The following is a 20,089-nucleotide window of genomic DNA, read 5'->3' on the forward strand; positions in this document are numbered from 1 at the left end:
GGATAAAAGCTGAACTCCTGCTACAATCTTTGCCTCTCTTGGTTACATCCCTGAGGTGTGCCAAGTGTGGCCCACATGCATATGCACTGTTGAAAATGAGAAGCTGACATTCACAAATGACATTGAAATAAATTCTAGTCCAACTTCTGGTTTGTTGCGATTCCTCTGGATCCTGTTGGAGGAAAAATATCCCAACTTCACAAGATGTGGCTTTAACCTAACTCCTGTCAGTCTGAAGCTTCTCATATTTAGGTCATCAAACCAAAGTTCAGATCTACCATAACTGGTTCCATCGCCACCAGGTCAAAAGTACAGCTTTTTGGCGCAGCACATTCATTAATGTTTCCATCATGTATGTTTTCAGATGCAGACCATCCTGCAGGCCTCTGGTCTCAGTGTTTCCCTTCAGACTCCCAGTGGGCTCACAGCTTCAGGATGACCAGAGACCTTCACCTTTCTGGAGCAGGAACACTCGGCCAAATGCACTGGTGACACATTCATTTAAAAAAATGTGTCTGTTCTTATACCATTGATATGCATTAACCGTCTGTATTTTACCGTTTTGAATAAACAAAATGTTTTATTATGAAATCTGTGTTCCTTCTAATATGTGAAGTTCTAATTTAATCAAATCTCATGTTTTCACGTCCCAGAGACAATAAAATGATCGTTTGTTTGTGGCTTAAAATAAACGAAACAATCTTAATAGAACAAAGCTACAAAAATAGAATACAGATTGAAAGTTTTGGACCCGTTTTATTTTTTGGTTTCATTACACTGAAGATTCTTCAACATGAAGCTAAACAGTGAGTGGAGTACCTTGTATGTACGACAACGTAGAAATGAACAAACATGACATATTGGGTTCTTAATAGCAACCCTAGCAGTTATTTTACACAGCTTGGTTTATTGAATAATGATTGTGTTCATTTACGGACGCCTTCAATTGGAAATCTGCAATCTGAAGTGTCAGTGAAATAGTTTAACCAGTCAGTCCTCAGGTCGTCTGCCCTGCATGTTTCAGGCCTCAGTAAATGTCTGATGGATGAGCTAATGCTATCGTTTGTATCAGGTGCTCTGGAACAAACACTTTAAAATGTTAATGTCCTGTATAACAGAGTGATATAGACAAATGTTTTCATCTCACTGTGTCATTTCCACTCTATAGCTGAAGTTCATCACATTTCTGGATGTTCTGTGTTTCAGTTAAATTGAAGTTAGCAGGTTTTTAATCAGGGCCACAACACCCTGTGTGTGTTGGGTTTAAGAAAAGAGGCTGCTCTGTTGAGCACCAGCATTCATTTTTCCTCTGATGTTTGGGTGAACTCTTCTCTGTGGAGGTCGGCCGTCTCTCTGGTTCTTCCTGAAGGAGACCCATCAGGAGTTCTGGTGCTGCTCACAGTGCAGACGGTTCTCCTCACTGTTCGCCGTGTCAGCCGTGGTCCCTCTCAGCCAGGATCTCCAGTCATTCTGTTCCTTCACCCTTGAATAAACATAACAGAATATGTTCTGGGTGTTATGATTCATTTGTTAATTGAAACAATGTTTAGTATCAAAATAAGATTAATTTATTTCCTTAACAGTTCTTTCTCCTGTTCCCTCAGAAGGGCAGAGTTTAGGAGTGACTAATTACATTTACTTAAATATAGTTGAGTAACTTTTTGAAACTCAAATGAACTTTTAGGAATACTCTTACTATGCTGAACTTTTTACTTTTACACAAGTCATTTTATTATGAAGCATCACTATTATTTAAACTAATTTTTCATTTTGTCTTTAAAATACCAAAATTTCCACTGAACTTAATATTTTGGGCCTTCTAATTGTGTATTTCTTTTAGATATGAAATAATTGATAACTTGATCAGTTACTCAGTACTGATCAACTTTTTACCAAATGCTTCTTTACTCTTGTTTAATTTCTTATTCAGCTACGATTTACTTTGAGTAAAAACATGTTGAAGTGCTGCTGTTATTCCTGGAGTATAAATTGTGGGTCCTCTGTCCACCTCTAAGGAACAGTAACCACATGTTGAGGCACACGTTGACCAAAAACAGGCAAACTAAGGTGGTCAAGTTATACATACAAAGAAATACTTAAATTAATAGTCATATTTACTTTATATGCATGTGGGCACACCTCAGGGATGTAACCAAGAGAGGCAAAGATTGTAGCAGGAGTTCAGCTTTTATCCATTCTCCATTCTGTACCCTCACTAAATGTCACTGTATTCCGGTTGTCTGTTTACAAAGGTAAAACAAGGCGATCGACTCGAAACCACTCCTACCTTTTTACTGTCTTTAATCAACCTGTTGGGCCATTAATTTGAACACGTTTTGTTGATTTTATCCTTAATAAGATGTATTGGATCAGAGGACGTGCTGGTCTCAACATCCTGAAGACGTTCAGTTTGTCACCTACTGCCGAGATCAACTCAAAAACTCCCGCGATCGTAATTGAGCCCTATTGATTAAATATGACTGTAGTTGGAAAACAAACATCAGCGTTAGTAGCTTACCGTGCAACGTCTGGGCAACCGGAGGATCCTGGACGGACAGCAGCGGTGCATGTCTGAAAGATGGCCTCCGATGCAGATCTCCAAGGCTCTCCACTCTCATTCTTTCAGCCCGATGGTCCGTAGAGCTGCCTCTGGATATTGCAGTTCACTTACGATGTACAGTAAAGTTGCTCCTTATAGTTGGATCACAGCTGGTAGCTACGAAGGTGTCCCGAACCTTCAATCGTAAGCCAACTTCAGCGGCCGCTTCGTTCAAACTATAAAAACTCCCGACGGTGAAGCTCTGAGTCCATGAGAGCCGCCAACTGAAACACGTTCTGTCTGAGCGGCCACACGAAAACTAAAGTCAGGAGTAATAACACTATTTTCTAATGAAGTTAATGAGCTTCAGCTTATTGATAACCCGTTAGTAGGTCGCCATCTTTCTTGAAGCAAAGTATGGGTGTGACGCTAACCAACCAATTGGGGAAGTTGTAGCCTGATGACGTGCCTCTCCTCATTTGCATTTATTTTTTCCCTAAGTTTTGCGGGGAAATAGAATGTGATAAATAAGAAAATAAGGAAATACTAAATAAATAAGGGGAATTGGAAAATGGGAAAAGTAAAGATTTTTCAAACAAATGTTGAATGAAAAATAGATAAAAGAAAATTGGGTAAATAAAAAAGGGATATATGAGAAATTGATTAATGAAACTGGGAAATAGAAAATCGGGTTAATGGAAAAAGGAAATCAAAAAATGTTTAAATTAAAAAATAGATTAATAAAAAATGGGTAAATAGATAAAGGGATAAATGAAAAAATGGACAAATGAAAAATAGATTAATGAAAAATAGATTAATGAAAAAGAGAAATAGAGAAATTGATAATCGGAAAAATAAATAAATGAAAAAATTGGGTTAATAAAAAAGGGAAATTGAAAAGTGGTTAATTGAAAAATAAATTAATGAAAAATGGGTAAATGGATAAAGGGATAAATAAAAAATAGATAAATGAAAAAGAGAAATTGGGAAATTGATAATGTGAAAAATAAAGAAATGAAAAATGGGGTTAATGAAAAAGCTAAATTAAAAAATGGTTAAATGAAAAATAGATTAATGAAAAGTGAGTAAATGAAAAATAGATTAATGAAAAAAGGGAAATTGAGAAATTGATAATATGAAAAATAAATAAATAAAAAAATGGGTTAATGAAAAAGCTAAATTATTTATTTAACAAATTATTTATTTATTTCACTCATTTTCTTCATTTTTTGATTTATTTTACTCATTTTTTATTTATTTCACCCATTTATTTATTTATTTAATTTTGGCTAAAACGGCTCTCCATAGTACTTGAGTTATGAAGTATCGCTGCTCTTTCTTGAGTAAAATTTCTGGATACTTTGCCCACTGCAAGTAACTTCATCAAATAAAGAACAAACATATTTTACCATAAATGACTGACCTGCTACAGTTTTGTCTTGTTTGTTCTTTGTTATTCTATTGTTATTTTCAATCAGCTGAGCCTATTGTGCCGCTTGGAAGTCATTTGAAAATATAGTAAACATTAGTGTAGTAGATATCATTACTAGATGTATTTTACAATGCTGTAACATATATTTATCTATATATTGCTAACAGTAAAGATTATAAATTAATTTTGTAGGTTTTATAACAAATTTTTTTTAAGTGTTTCTCTTGATTGAATTTGTTGTTTTGTAAATGTGCTGTTAATTACTGCTTCTTTTTCAGTCCCCAAAATACCAGGATGTGCACACAATTTTAGATTTTGGTCTGTCTGAAAATATTGAATCAAATGTGTTTACAGTGAACTCATTACTCGAATAGGCGTTTTACCAAATACCTTTGTCCTTTTACTTGAGTCTTTTCTTGCATGGCTACTTTGAGCACATCTTTTGGCTGTTCCCACCAATCTGTGATATCTGACATATTAAGAAAATGCATAAAACTAAATGCCTGCACAATGATAGTCTGTTTAGTAGTTTTAGTTGCCCCTAAGAAAGTTGCAGTGATTCTGATGAATAGGCGCCTTTCACCTGCCTGTCCATCGCCTTTGGATGGTTATTCTCCACAGAGCTTGGCTGGCCCCTTTGAACCTTACAGACAAGTTTTGGGGAACAAAAGCAAACAAATCACACTGTGACATTTTTCACTGTCTTTCATGACCTCCTATTTAGGCACCTTTTGCCTCTCTGCATTCATGGTCCTCCAAGAAAGTCAATGGTTCCTCACATCCTATCAGGGCAAATCAGGAGGATACATGCTAATCCCCTTAATCTGCCCTTTCTCCTGCGTGCAGCCACAGGGAGAGAGGGACCACAAAGAGTAATCCTGTCAGAGAAACAATAGGATTAAGGCCCCAACCTCACAAGTGACAATCAGGTATCCACTGACTGATCTGCCAAGCAGGAGCCCTATCTGTAAAGTCCTGGCTGCCCTGTCTTCACTGTGACTTTATTTTTGTTTGGTGGGGTTAAGAGGGATGGGGGGTGCTACAGCAGGAGGGGTATTTCTTTGAGGGACTGCTGGAGGTCTGACAAGTCTGAGGTCTTCTATGCACCAGGGACCAAAGAATGACTGACATGTAGAGGGGTAGGAGCACGGAGGGGGTTTAGTAAAGAAAGGTGGGAAATGTGTGTATGTCTGTCTGTCTGTGTGGCACAGGTGAGGCTGAATCACAGGATAACTTTTAGTTGGCATTTCACAAATTTGAACCTCATAAAAGAAGAGCAAGAAAAAAGCTGCTGTTGAAAGAAATCAAAGATGTCTGCTGAATAACCACAAACCACGTAAGGGACGAAGGAAAACATGTGGAAGAGAGTGCTTAGTTTAGATGAGTCCAAAATTTGCATCTTAAGCTAAAATGACAAATGTAGTGGAAAACTAACCCTGCAAATCACCTGAAAAACACTTTGGAAGGGGTGTGCATAAGACTGACATGACACTGTCATAAACATGACATAACATCTGTTATGAAGATGGAAGAGTTTTCATAAATGTTTATGACTGTTGTCATGCAGTGTCATTCGGTAATTAAATTTTTAATGCAAAGTTGACAATTTTAATGGACTTTTAAAGCAACTTTCCATTAAAAGTGTCGCAATTTACAGAATAATTCTAAGTTGATGCTTGTAATGCTCTTTTAATGCAACTTTGAATTTAAAGTGTCTTTATTTACCTCTTCACGACAACAGTCATAAACAGCCATAAAGACTCCTTCATCTTCATAACAGATGTTATGTCATGTCAGTCTTATGCACACCCAGTAAGATAAAGTGTTATCAAAAATAGATTTTTTAGAAAATCTGACAGGCCTTTGACTGTTTAGGAAAGAAGAAAGGGTGAAAATGTGAGTCAGTAGATGTTCAAAGATGGCAAACATAAACCAAACGATTGGCAGCTGGACGTGCAGCAAAAAGAAGTTTCTACAAAGTACTGGTTGAGGGTGTTGGATATAAACTCTCGTCACAATTTACTAATTTTTAATCTTAAAAACCTTCTACTTTACCGTGCAGCTCTATTGTGAAATACACTGAAGTTCGTGTTTTGTAATGTGACAGAATGTAAAAAACATCAAAGGTTATGAATATTTCTTCTTAATAACATACATTTAGGCAGCAAAATGAAACCAATCCTTCACAGCTGTACCCCACACTTTTAATCTGCCTCACAGTGTCAACATTTGCCCACCAGATGGCTCCATAAGTACCAATATCGGTAAGTCTTCCATAAAAATCTAAAATCAGTCCTCAGTTAGGCCAGTCCTGGGTTTAAAGAGGACCATAACAGTAAGGGATTTATTTATATATATTTGCATGTTAAATGTTCTATTTTTACTCTTTTACTCTTTCCATGTCCAGGGGTGAAATAAATCACACATTTTTGTACCAGATTATCTTCTTTTGCCATTATCTGATCCAGTTATTGGCATGCCCCCTCTTCTTTATTTGTTGAAGGAATAAAGAGTAATGTAACAGGATACAAACTTAATCTACCAAAATCCTTATTATTTCCACTGAATAATCTAGCAAGACAAATCAATTACAAACAGTTGCCCTTTAAAATTGAATAGGACAAATGTACTTATCCAGGAATAGACATAGCAGGTTTGATCAATATATTTCGATGTAATTGCAAATCTGCACTATATTGCCAAGAGTATTCGCTCGCCTGCCTTGACTCACACATGATCTTAAGTGACATCCCATTCTGAATCCATAGGGTTCAATATGATGTTCCTGTTCTTGAGCTCATCTGAAGGCCACATGAAGTTTGGAGGGCAGTAGTGACCGACTCTGCAGAAAGTCGGCGGCCTCGTCACACTATGCGCTTCAGTATCCGCTGACCTCGCTCCATCAGTTTACATGGCCTAACACTTTGTAGCTGAGTTGCTGTCATTCCCAAACACTTCCATTTTCTTATAATACAGCTGACAGTTGACTGTGGAATATTTAGGAGCGAGGAAATTTCATGACTGGATTTGTTGCACAGGTGGGATCCTATCACCGTAACACGCTGGTATTCACTGAGCTCCAGAGAGCGAGCCAGTCTTTCACAAATGTTTGTAGAAACAGTCTGCAGGCCGAGGTGCTTTATTTTATACACCTGTGGCCATAGAGGTGACTAGAACACTTGACTCTGATCATTTGGATGGATGAGCAAAAACGTTTGGCAATATAGTTTATCTGAGATTGAAGTAGCATTGTCCATAACAGGCCAGATAAACGCTATAAAAAAAAAGACTATAATACCCAGGTTTAATTATTTCAAATGATTTGGTATTTTCTTCTAAAATCCTATTTTGTCCAGTTAGACTGACATATCTCCTCATTTATATGGAATAAAAAACCTGATAAAAAAAAGGCTATTTTTGAGAGAGCTAAATCGGACGGAGGGTTTGGTTTGCGTTATTTTTTATTCCATTATTGGGCAAATAATATTGTTAACTTAACATACTGTGTGTGATCAATCTGGAAGGGCCAAACAGCATGTTTCCATGGTGATACCATAGGTTTGTCAAGAGGATCACTTGCTCTAATCCCTTCAAAGGCTTCTTCTGGATTGATACTGCCTCTCTAAAGTGTTGGAAAGAAAAGAGCGTGCTTTGTTATTTTTCGAAGAAGGGAGATTGTCCACATGATTTTATGCGTTTAGGTTTTGACTCATAGCCTCAAGGTTGTGGATTTGCTCTTTACAAGCAGGTTCCAACAGGTTTTCCTAGCTTTTCCTGTCTGGTTTTTGAGGATCTTTTGGTGTGCTTAACTTTACCTGGCAAGTCCTATTTAAGTGATGTCTTGATCGAGAAGAGGTGGGGCAAGAGACAATAAACTCAGGTGTGATAAATCACAGTTAAGATATGTTGTAGCCAGGGGAGAAAAAAATCACTTTTTCACACACGGCCATGTAGGTGTGGATTTTTCCCCCCCTTTTCCTTAAGAATAAACACCTTCATTAAAAGAAACAGCATTTTTGTTTAGCTGTTTTGCCTTGGCTAATATTTAAATTGGTTTTATGATGTTCTGAAAAATAAAATGTCATTTTTAACTTCAAATAATTGAAAAATAAAAAAGAAATATACCTCTTTATTGGTTTTATAAGTGTTAACAGTCTTTGTTTGTGTGCGTGTGCATGTGTGTGTCATCTGATGTGAGCAGGTTGCTGTCTGAAGTCCAAGGAGTGCAGGGCAGTGGCCACAGCTGCATACAGGTGAGAGCTGCTGAATCTCAGGCAGTATATTGGGCTGCTCACAGAGTCAGAGCTCAGCTGGAAGAACTGCAATTAAAAAAAAAGTTTTGTTAAAGTCTAAGGATGCCTTTCAAGGACGAAGTATTTCCATTCATTCATGTAACAGATTGTCTGACAGGTGGATGAGGATCACACCTGCAAGCATTTGGTTTGACGTTTGTCCCAAATACGGACCACGCCGTAGTATGACGAGCCGCTGGCTATCATGTGATTTCCATCTGTCTGGATGCAGTAGAGAGCACTGTCATGAGGCTCCTCCCACTCCATCACACACTTCCTGTTGGAAAAAAAGGTAGATGTTTTATTACGTGCTGCACTTTCACACACTCACACACATGCTTGTACTTCTATACAAACTGAATTCTTTGTATTGAGTATAAACATTTTAGTAACTGCATTAATGACTAACTCAAACATTTTCCATAACCCTATTCTAACCTTGACCTTAACTAAAACTTAATTCACACCAAGTCTCGAAATCTAACTAACAGAGCACAGTAGAACTGCAAAAAGGTGAGGACTGAGAAAGGGTCCTCACTTTCCATGAATGACCTCACTTTGTTGTAAAATATTATGAAAGTGGTCCTTTATATGTAGTATATACATGTATCCACACACAACCACATAGACATGTTGAAATAATGGCTAATCATTTCTCATTTTTAACAAAAGAGAGATGTAAAAGTCAAAGACTTTGCCTTTGGGATCATTAATAAAAATCCAAATCTAAACGTGTCTCCTTTCTATTCTGTCATGATGTTCCCTCTTTGCATCAGTATTGTGCTTTAGGTAACAACATCAAAAATGACCGTTCAGTGCCTTTTGTCTAGTCACTGTGCTATAGAGGGTCTGGATAACATGAGAATGCAGAGCAGCTCTCTGACACTCTTAGCCTGACCCAGAAGGTTCCAGAGCCGAGGACAAGATCCTGCCTTGTTCCGGAACCAAAGTGAGCTCACACATCACTCCTTAATGACTAGGATGTGCAGGAACTCCTATTGGTCCACTTGAGTAAACAGACAAGCACATATCAGGACCCTCTTCAGACACCACCATGTACCTGCTTCAACAAACCCACTGTCATCTGGGAGTAGCAGAGCAATTTGATAGATGCTGCCTTCTGAAATTAAAAAATAAAATCTTAAAAAATCTTAAAAAAATCTTAAAAAAATAAAAATAAAAAATAAATATATATATATGCATACAATAAATAATATTAAATTGGCCGGATTGGGTGAATTGATGAGGGCAGTGAAGATTGTTACGTTTTGTTTTTAATTTATCTTTGAAATTGTTGAAGCGGTCGATGTGTATCTTTTTGTGTGTTTTAAGGTATTCTGGGCCACCGTTCAGCTTTTCTGTGACATTTGTAAAACTATGATTTTTATTGTAATGTTTGTGGTGTGGAAACCAGCAAGAATAGTTTCGACAACGAGGACTAATGGAGATACTTAAATAAACTAAACTAAACAAGCACTTAGACTGGTGAGGTCCCATGTAATAAAGCACAGGTACTGTATGTTTTGTTTACAAGAGAAAATTCAGTAGATAAGATGGCAAATATGTGAGTGAATAATACCATAATCCATGTCAAATATATTTGGAGAATAAGAGATGGCTAATGAAAGAAGTCAATGCAAAGTCCTCACAAGTGATGAAAGCCAAAAGGTGTGTGCGCTCAGCAGAGCAGAGCAGAGCAGTGGTTGAGGTTTAGAGAGGGGACGTATTTTAAGGACGAGTATTTTCTTCCAGCAGACATCAATCCTCCATTAGAGCAGCCTCATCAATAAGTGATGGGGAGACATCAGGAGCAGACAGTGGGGCAGCACATGGATCTTATGCACAATGCACTCTCTAATTTTAGTTAACCTCTAAGAGGGAGGTCACCAACTTGCTCCTCAGGGTAAAGGACAAAAAGAATGCAAAACCAAAACGTGGCTGTGTTTTTGTGTACATGTGCACAATTTCTACGCAAATCTTTGCGTAGAAATATTTACGCAAATGTTCTGTTTTTGTAAAGGAGACAATGTGGATTTCAGGGAAAACAGATTTAGATCAAACCCTATTTCCATCATCGGAGAAGAAGTGAAGGTGGTTGAGAAATATAAATGCCTCAGTGTTCATCATCTGGACAACAGACTGGACTGAAGAATCAGCAGTGGCGAAGGGACAGAGCAGACTGGACTTCTTAAGCAAACTAAGATGCTTCAAGGCTTGTAGTAAGATACTGCAGATTTTCTATAAGTCTGTTATTGAGAGCATCATCACTTCTATCGTCATCTGTTGGGGCAGCAGCGTCAGAGCCTGAGAAAGCTCAATAAGCCAGTAAAGAAGAATGGTTCTGTTCTGGGGATGACTGTGGAACCTCTGGAAATGAATATGCAAAGAAGGATTCTTCCTAAGGTCGAGAAAACTATGGACAACCCTGACCATCCTCTTCATGAGACTGTCTGAAAACATTCATCCAAGCAGAGGCTTCTTCAAATTTGTTGTAATAGAGACGGCTACAAGAGAGCTTTTAATGGCTGCCTACAGGTACCAGCGAGGACCAAAGTAAAGTCTTAACAGACTAAAATCCTTAAAAGTGATTACCGGACCATCAAGAACCACATTGACTGAAGTAGTTCAAACCGGAAAAATTCGATGTGGTTTGACTAAACGGACACTATTTACGGGAACCGACCAGCGAGCAGCATGAGGGAGCGTTGACTCCGGCGTACTTCACTCTGAGGAAATTTGCATGTAATGAAGGTGGACTCACTATCCAGGTGTGCAAAAGTACATTTTTATGACTATGTACGTGTACTCGGTGCGTTGCCCAGTAAACTGCTTTGCTTGGCGGGAAACCCTGTTCACATCAAACTGTTTTGTATGCGAAACTGATCTAATGAGGCTGAGAGTCGACACCGTCTTGTGGACAATATGGAGTCAAATTTTGAAGAGCGTGGGTAAAGGAGAGGACCACAGCTGAAGTTGTGGTTGTGGGACATGCAGCAATATTTCACGAGAAATGTATGAAACTGGTTCTCTCGTTTATGCAATATGGAACGGTTCTGCACAGCAGAGAACATGCACAGTACCTCCGATTATGTGGGAACCCTAAGTTGCATTTTGCTGTAGAATCCCTTTCCACAGAGGGATACTCTTCCACCTCTCTTTATTTAGACCCATAATAGGAGACTATGTCCTGTTTAGCTTATTGAAATAGAACATTATTTGCTGCTTTCACTAGCACACGATTATACTATGTACAAATGTCTGTAAACATGTCAAATCAAGATCTAAAAAATTATTTGTACCCCTGGCATATTCAGATTTCACAATCAATGTGTTTGTTTTTCGACAAAAAATTAGGCAGGCATAGCTCAAAAGAAGTTTGCTATAGTTTTATAAAGTTTAAAAATAACATTTCTATTTACAGCGTAAAAGTTTTCTTTGCCTCTTTGGTATTTTGTTGATTTATTTTTGGTTATTTTAGCTCCAAATCTTTGAAGTTGGGAAGTCTCTTCACCATCTGCTCAACCTTCAGCATCCTCCTCCGTATCGCTATCAGACTCAAAGCAGGACTCTTGTTATAAAGTCCAAAATATTAATAATATTTCCAGTCATGCTAGCCAAGACGCTACTAGCTAAATTTAAATAGTAAAATTTAAAAATCACTTTGCACCGCAATCGGCTTGAGGTATGAACCACTTTGGTCATAATTGCGTAATCATGGATCGAAATATTTACCTGCAGTTTTTAAATAAATAAAACATAAGTTTCACAATAGATAGCGTACATTTTATATTAGAGTATTATTAATTCGTCCCCTCGGCTGTTCTTGTATTTCTTTAAAGGCGAGCTCCAGACAACCAAAGCCTCTTGAGTGACCCTGATAGATTTTTTTCTGAGGCTGCTAAGGTTTGCCCATATTAATTATTTATGCCTAAAAAAGGGGACCCCCCTCTGCCAACCTTACTGTCAGTCCCCAGAGCAATCTGCCAATCAGATCTGATTTGTCTTACTTGACTGCTCCCCTCAAAAATTCTAGCCTGAAATCTTGAAACACTTGCCATACTAAATCAACACTATTATATCAAGGAGAAGGTTGCTGAGAAATCTTCCATTAGAAGCAGATACATTACTCCTGACTGAGGCCTGTGTGTGTGGAAGTTAAACAGAAAGAAACATTGCTTTCTGTGTAATTTCTGCAGAAATTAGACAGAATTTCTGAACACTTCGAAGTTCAAAAATAAAAACAAAGAATCAGAATGAGGACGATGCTTACTGTGGACTGAGCCGCAGGTCCCACTGTCGAACAAAGGTATCATAGCCGCAGGTGAAGAGCTGGAACGGAGACTCAAAGACTATATCCAGCACCCCCGCACCACGACGAAACTCCGAGCCCAGCCTGCATACACACGCTAATCTGTAAGGGAGACATCCAACAGTAGCATTTCTCATTTAGACATCCATCTGCTACACAACATCTTAAATCAAGTCTGAAATGTGAAAAGAAATGAGAACAGTTAAACTAACCCTGATAGTGGCAAACAACATCGGTTGACACGTAACTATATGAGTAAGAAATGTGTTTGTGTCCTTACACCTCATTTGAATCAATGCTTCATTTCTCCTGGAAATGTCTAATTTATACCTGCATGCCATTGATAAGTGGCAGAGTAAACTATAGGCCTCATTAAACCATTGGCTCCAGAAACCCAAATGAATATCATGAAAGACAAAATGTAAAATGCCCCTGAAATACAATTCCATATGTTTACTTAAAAATAAGAATATTTCTTTAGCATTTAATAGCAGAGGTCCATGGAGCGTAACCTGTCACTGTGGAGTCTTCCATGTCTCTGTGGTCCTCAGTCAGAGAACTGAGACTGGAGAATCGTGTAAGGCAGTTTTGATCCAGATCGACTTATTAAGGTGGTCTGAAACATTTATGTCATTATTTATGAAAACAATGACAATTTCTGTTGTTGGAGATGATGGACAAAAAAACTATACAGAGCAAATACATAAGCCTAAAAAGACAAAATAGCTCTAGGTGTGCAAAAGGAATTCTGTGCAAGTAGCAAACGGAGTTTGTGTGTCTGGGTTGATGTGCTGTGAGCCGAGGGTGTGGTCAACGAATTCACATCCCAGCAGCACCATGCTCTTGTGATCACACTCTGAGTTTGCACCTCTTGCTACTCAGCACTTGATTATTGGAGAATAACTTGCACCCAGTAGGGTATGTGATTGCAGAATAACTGTCTCTTTGTTGCCATTTATTACCCTCCGTGACCGTGACTGTGTGCTACTCTCACATTTGTGATACCTGCCTCGTAGCAACCTTTTAAAGGAGGCCAGTGACCTTAGTGACAGACCAGCGCGATGCCTCAACCCGTGCCCCCTCCCTCGCCCTGGAGCTCAATCCACAAGCTTGGGCTGGTAATCCCCTAGCCTTACCCCAGGGGCCATGTTATTGGACCAGGGCTTTCCCAGTGGGATGCCTTACTGGGTGAGAGCTCTCATTGCCAGGGCCTCAGAACCAAGCAAGGGCCAGTGGGGAGATTGTGATGAAGTGCATTTTGGATTTGTATGGAATAGCAATTCAATGTAAAAGCCAAAAAGTGCAGCACGTCTCTGAAAAAATTTATAAACCAAGCTGAGAACAAAACTAGAACATGAGTAACATGTAATAATGACAGCAAAGTGTTGTGAAAAGTACAAAACAGCATAGATTCTCACATTGTAGGTAAGAACTTTTTACATGTACAGACTGTCAACAAAATGCTATCTGTTAGAAAACAGAGCACACTGTACGCATGACTTGCTTTTACCAAAGAGAGTCCGTTTGCCTGAATCATAAATGGACATGTGTGCCATGTCCATTTATGATTCAGGCTGTTGTTAGGTAAATAGTTTGTCTCAGGAGAATACGGCATCGTATGCAGCAAGCTTTAAATATCACACGTGTCAGGTACTGTTCCAATGATTATATCTGATATTGCTTTTTTCCCCATTTTGCAAGGAACTGTTCCCACTAAAATAAAGAATGCCTGTTCACAGTTGAGGGAGACTATCAACTTCTGCAAAAGACAATCTATCACATTAGCGCCAGGTGGTAATTTACTAAAACATTCAGGGTTTTCAAAATAAGAAACAGCTTTTACTTTGACCAACTTCATAAAAGGTTTATGTATGAAGAACCTATACTTCCTGTGCAACTCCTGCACTTCTGCCATACTTCTGTGTAGAGGTATTTTTACTTTTATTATTGAACAATCCTTAATTCTCTTTTCTCTGAGAGGAAAGTAATTTGAGCCAGAGTGTGAGTTGGCTGTTTTGTGGTACCCGGTTAGCTTCACAAGGCCCAGACTTAGTGACTGTTATGAAGGGGCTATTGGCTATGTGACATTCAAAGTCCTGGTTTAAGCTTGTCTGGCAGCTCTGCAGGAGTCACGCCGGCTTTAGGGGCCACACACACACACACACACACGCACACACACACACACGCACGCACGCACGCACGCACGCACGCACGCACACACACACACACAGGTTTCAAAAGTTGTGAAAGAAATCATTAATGAATTGACAAGGTTAGAAACAATGTAAAAGCTAAGGGAATTATGCTTTAGTGTGGAGACAGCTAAAGAAAAACTGTGTGTGTTTTTGTGACAGAAGTGGCTGGAGGCTCTTGTAAAGGATAAGCTCTAAAACAACAGCCTGGATGCACTGGGAAACAAACCGTTTTGTCAAAAGCTGTCAGACAGGTGAAGAAAAGGATTCCTGCTGAGGTATATTCACTAAAACAAACAGAGAGGAGTCACGCAACCTGCTGCACATCACTCCCTTTTATCCCACATCCCTGGACCAGCTGCACAACGACTGAAGCAGGAGCGGGAGGAGGAAACGCAGCCCATCGAGAATGAACGATCACCTTGAAAATGTCCAGCAAATGCACATATTGCCGAGACAATGTAGCATCAATTTGTACAACGGGGTGTCCGTACCGCTGTAGACGTTTAACCCTGTCCTTTCAAAGTCAGGAATGCGAGGAATCCCAGCCTGACCATTTGACTGTAAAAAGAATGACTCCTTTTCTGAAGTCACAAAGGGAGATGTTGGCGGAGGGGAGTAATGATCAGAGCCTTCTACCTTTGATGCCGATTCCCTCCTCTGTGTTTGACCATGAGGGAAATTGTGTGAAAAGTCGGGGTGTTGCTCGGATGACGCCGCATGTGTGGCATCCCCTTCCATACGAGTGATCATACAATTTCTTTGTCCCTCTGAGATGGTAAGATGAGAGAATGTTAAATTAAAATTAAAGTGCCAAGAAGTCATTGGGACCATGGGCTTTTGTGGCTGCACCTTTGTTCAATTTAAGGGTCTCAAAGGCTCTCAGCCTGCTGTTAGGCTATTCACTGTTGTAAATCTCTTGCATCGCTGATTTTCACAAGTAGCAGAATGGTGCATCTTCTCTAGAAGGTTCTGTGGCAGCAGCTGGTTTGCGCCTGCAACAGTGACCTGTTTATGATGTTTTCACAGAAAAGAGTCTTAAATCAATTTACACTGTGGTTGTGCAAAGGCACTGGGGTGAAGCTGATGCAAACAGTGAACGCTGGGTAAGGTAAGGCAGAGAATTTAATGCTTGCCACTCAGCTTCACAAATTAAGCAAATAAGTAATAAAAAAAAATACAGGCTACAGCTTACAAACTGAAGGTCAGAGATTCTATTTTAAAATTTTCTGCTGGAGCAGAATGTATTGCTTTTAATAACAGCAAGTGGTCTTTAAACAGCTCCAGACCATCACTGTACTCCACCACCATGTTTGACTGTATGGCCAGATGTTCTGCCTCTGGAATGCTGGATTTGTGATGATGTGTGGATAGATGGTGGACCCAAATGCAGCACGCAGAGGTGTCAAGTAGATTTTGTACACTTATGACAAAAAAATTAAAAACAAAAACTTAGAACAAAAACCACGGAGAACACGTTTTTTTTTTTTTTTTTGCTCCAAAAGTAGAGAAAAAAAAAAAAAAACACCACAGGAGTCAGAAACAATAGCTAGCAGGGTAACAATGGAGAAGTAATAGGATTTAACGGGAGGAACCACCAAGGAGTGAGAGGAAAACAGGTATATAAGTACTGGGAGAGTGAATACTGGAACAAATGACCTGGGCTGATTTGCTAACGGGTTGCAGATGTGAAGGGAGAGAGCAGAAGGCAGGTTGAGGAGAGAAAGACAGTGAGAGAGAGACAGAGAGAGAATAACAAAACGTAAGAGATATAATTCAACTAGAGTAACAAAAAATAACTAGACACACAAAAAATTAAAAATAAGACACTAGAATCACTGAGAAATAATTGAACTAAGGTCAAACAAGGTTGATTCAATCAAAAAAAGAGACTAAAGAACACAGAATAATAATGAAACTAGAATCAGTAACAAAAACAATATTAAGTTAAAATTGTGTATAAAAACTACCATATAGAGGGCCTTTAAATGCAAAGTTATCATACACAGGAAGTGGTGACATTAAAATCTGTCTAGCTGGTGTCAGGCAGAGCAAACGCCCAACACGTTAATTTACAGGACACAGAATCTGGGCCAACTGGATAAACAACTGTGTTTATGTCTAGAGGATGTGCTGCTTTACAACCAGATGAAGAGACAATAGAGATGGCTGATGGCTATTTTGGGTCTTTATGTGTCAACGTTGTGATTGAAGAAAATGTATTACTGTTCAGAGTATTTAAATACTTAGTCATATTTGTCACAGTGGGTTCTTAAGATTCTTAAAATAAATGTTTATTTACTAAATAGCTTTTGGTAAGTGATTTCCGTATGAAGTTTATTCAGAATCTCATCAGATTTACTAAACTCTTCAAAAGCTCAGACCCCTGAACGAAAGCTGTCAGGATATTTCATTATTTCCAGATGGCGTTACAGCTAACTGGAAAATTCCCCTGCATGTTCTGCACTCCTACACCATAAATGAGCCATTTCATTATGCAGATCACTTTGTAACCACATCAACTTCCCATTCCCACCTGATGAACGTGCCTACTCATCCCTTTCGTTGTTCTTCCTGTGTGGCTGCCGTTTTATACCCTCCTCGAGTTTCCAAGCCTTTTGGGAACAGGAAGCAGCTTTTTGTATGTGGCTGTGTGTGATGTTGTGTCGGCCTGTTGTCACTGGCCCATGTAAAGCTGGGAATTACCGAAGCCTTGTCAGGGATTTATGAGGTTTAAGGTTTACCTTTCCAAGCCAGGATTTTTTAGAGGCCCCTCACTCTGGACAGCTTTTTGTTGGAGACTAATGTGTGCTGTGGTGTTTTTAAAACTGCAGCTTTGTTTATCCATAAAGGGCCACAATGGTAATGTTCACAACCAAAACGCCCATACATAAATGACATAGATTGTTACACTCATTAATAAGCCATTAGATCCAACCTGGGGGGGTCAGAATACTCTAACATTGGTCTGTCTGCTGTTCTATACATATTTATTGTAACTGGTTCACCATTTCAAACTGGTAATATCCAAGAATATAAGCATATTTCAGCATAGTAACCAGCCTGGTGCTGCTAATTCAATGCTTTTGACAGCTGGTCATAATCAGTGTGTCCACCACAAAAGAATGCAGGAGCTATGGCAGCTTACTGATACGATGCATCAGTGTGTGTTCACACCATGCAAATAAGGAAAGACATCAGCAATGATCTTACAGCAGCATTTCTTGCTGCTCACCGATCTGGTGAAGGTTGCAAAGCTGTTTCCAAACTATCAAAAGTCCAGTGGAACAGTAAGAAAGACTATTCACAGGTGTGAGACTTTCAAGACAGTCCTCCTGAGGGTGAATGTCTCTATAAATTCACTCAAATGTCAAACTGTGCAATGATGACCCAGGTCATCTCTGAGGCGTGTGTTTTAAAAGTTCAGAATTGTGACAGTATGATTTGTTTAGAAGGAGGAAGCATCTTCTTTCTAAAAAGAAAGAAGATGCTTCTTTCTCTTTAGAAAGAAGCATCTCTCAGAAAGAAGCATCTCTCCTCCTGCCAGGTGATTACATCCAGCTGTTCCCCATTTGGGGTGCACTATATAGAGGAGCTGGTTCTGGAGATGAGATTCAACCCTTTTCTCGTCGAGCTCATTCACCAACTCCCTCACCCCTCAGCTCTAAGAAAACAAGTAAGACTAATAAATTCCCCATTCCATTTACCTTCCTGGTCAGAACGGACCCAGAAGAGCCGAAGGTGCGATATGGTAGCCTCGTTTAGCCATCAGGCTGCCCCAGGGCAGCAGTGGCTACAATCCAGTGGATCATTTTATTCATACCCAATACCTTCTTATGAGAGCAGACTTTTAATATTATTAAGTGATTTTTGGTTAAATGAAGTTGTGAACAAAACAATTTGCTCCTTTTTTCCTGACACTTCAACTGTTCAAAATAGAGCAAACTGAATTTGAGTCCCCTGTAAAAAAAAAAAGAAAAAAAAAGTGCTAGAACAGGTTCCTCACTCACCGTTCCACATCCCAGATACGAAGAGGATAGAAGTTCTCACAGCATGCAGTGCCTGTTACAAAGGAACTGGATATAAAACACAGAGAAGGAGAGACATTTAGAAAAACAACTAGAGTAAAACAAAAAAAAAAGCAACAAAAGTTACTGTTGGGTCCAATATTAAAACAAATTTGCCTCCAAACACAGACAAGCTTAGTTTAAGATATGTGTTTAAGATGAATATATATTTAGCAATATACAGAGCAATACATGTGTGTCCTTAAGATTATTACTGCTAATTGTTATTTGTTTATTATTATTATTTTTATTTACTTATTTTTGTATGCCATACTAAGGCAAACAACCCCACGACCCCTTCAGGGACCAATAAAGTCTTTTATCTTATCTTATCCAGACTGTGAGAGAGCAGACTCACAAACCAAAAGGTCATCTACCAAATACAAACATAATAAAATAGTTTGACATGACATCAGCTAAATAACCCTATTATATACTAGTTACAAAAACCAGCTTTGCTTGGTGAAATACTAACAGCTAACAGTGGATATAACAGAAAAGTAGTCATTTTGGGCCACATCAGCTTCTGTTCTTTTACTACAGAAATTATTTATATATTTTGTTGTCAGTTTAGAACACAACAGATTATGATTTAGCCTGGATCAATATGAGAAAAGAAATGTTCTTAAAAACGGACTGATTTGACAGTAAAAGATAAATGAACAAAAACAGAGAAAAAAGATGGGGAGAACCTTTCCCTCTCCCTTACACACACACACACACACACACACACACACGCACACACACACACACACACACAAACCAGACTTGTCGCTGCCTCTTTTCATTACACATTGTTTCTCAGCAAAAGAAAAGAGACAAAAACTACAACACTTGTGATCCTTTGATTGGAGAGGCAGTTTGGAATTAGCAGCCTAGGTATGCACGGTGAATGGTCTGCATGTGGAGCAGTCGGAGAGCAGTGAAAGGAGAGGGGAGGAGAGCTGTTAGGGAGGGTTGACGGGGTGTGTTTGGGTGTTAGAAGCTATGTAGAGGGTGGGGTGGAGCCCAGGGGTGCTGGTGGTAGGGGGGCTTCTGTTGGGCTGGGACTGAATCTCAGGACTTAGTGCCCTCCTATAGGGATGACAGACAGGAGGGAGGTCCCACTTTTATGCTCAGAAAGGTGGTTACAGACAAATGCTGCCACCTGCATTAAAATACTTTGGATGAATGTACAGACACTGATGTAGAGAAGTCAACAATAGGTAGGCACTGACTCAAATGAATTCTGACAAAGCCCTGGAGACATGAAGACATT

General features: G+C 39.1%; 1 protein-coding gene and 1 long non-coding RNA gene across 3 annotated transcripts in view; both read right to left on the reverse strand.

Moving 5' to 3' along the window:
- Positions 1-736: 736 nt before the first annotated feature.
- LOC145555107 (uncharacterized) lies at positions 737-3,844 on the reverse strand. The gene is made up of 2 exons (XR_014091191.1): positions 2,519-3,844; positions 737-1,483 (listed from the first exon to the last, which is right to left on the reverse strand). It is a non-coding gene; the product is annotated as an uncharacterized LOC145555107 (long non-coding RNA).
- Positions 3,845-8,084: 4,240 nt separating this feature from the next.
- Positions 8,085-20,089, reverse strand: part of fbxw4 (F-box and WD repeat domain containing 4) — a 37,545-nt gene continuing 25,540 nt past the window's right edge. The window contains exons 6-9 of one of the 2 annotated variants that reach the window (XM_081616423.1): positions 18,775-18,840; positions 12,534-12,674; positions 8,399-8,540; positions 8,085-8,290 (exon numbers count right to left, since the gene is read on the reverse strand). In XM_081616423.1, the coding sequence (XP_081472549.1) occupies positions 8,156-8,290; positions 8,399-8,540; positions 12,534-12,674; positions 18,775-18,840 (484 nt within the window). In that variant the 3' untranslated portion in view covers positions 8,085-8,155. The remainder of the gene's footprint in view (positions 8,291-8,398; positions 8,541-12,533; positions 12,675-18,774; positions 18,841-20,089) is intronic. The other variant, XM_081616424.1, reaches the window with a different exon arrangement.

This window comes from Poecilia reticulata, chromosome 15 (genome assembly GCF_904066995.2).
Source record: "Poecilia reticulata chromosome 15, P_reticulata-male-v2, whole genome shotgun sequence".
NCBI lineage: Eukaryota > Metazoa > Chordata > Actinopteri > Cyprinodontiformes > Poeciliidae > Poecilia > Poecilia reticulata.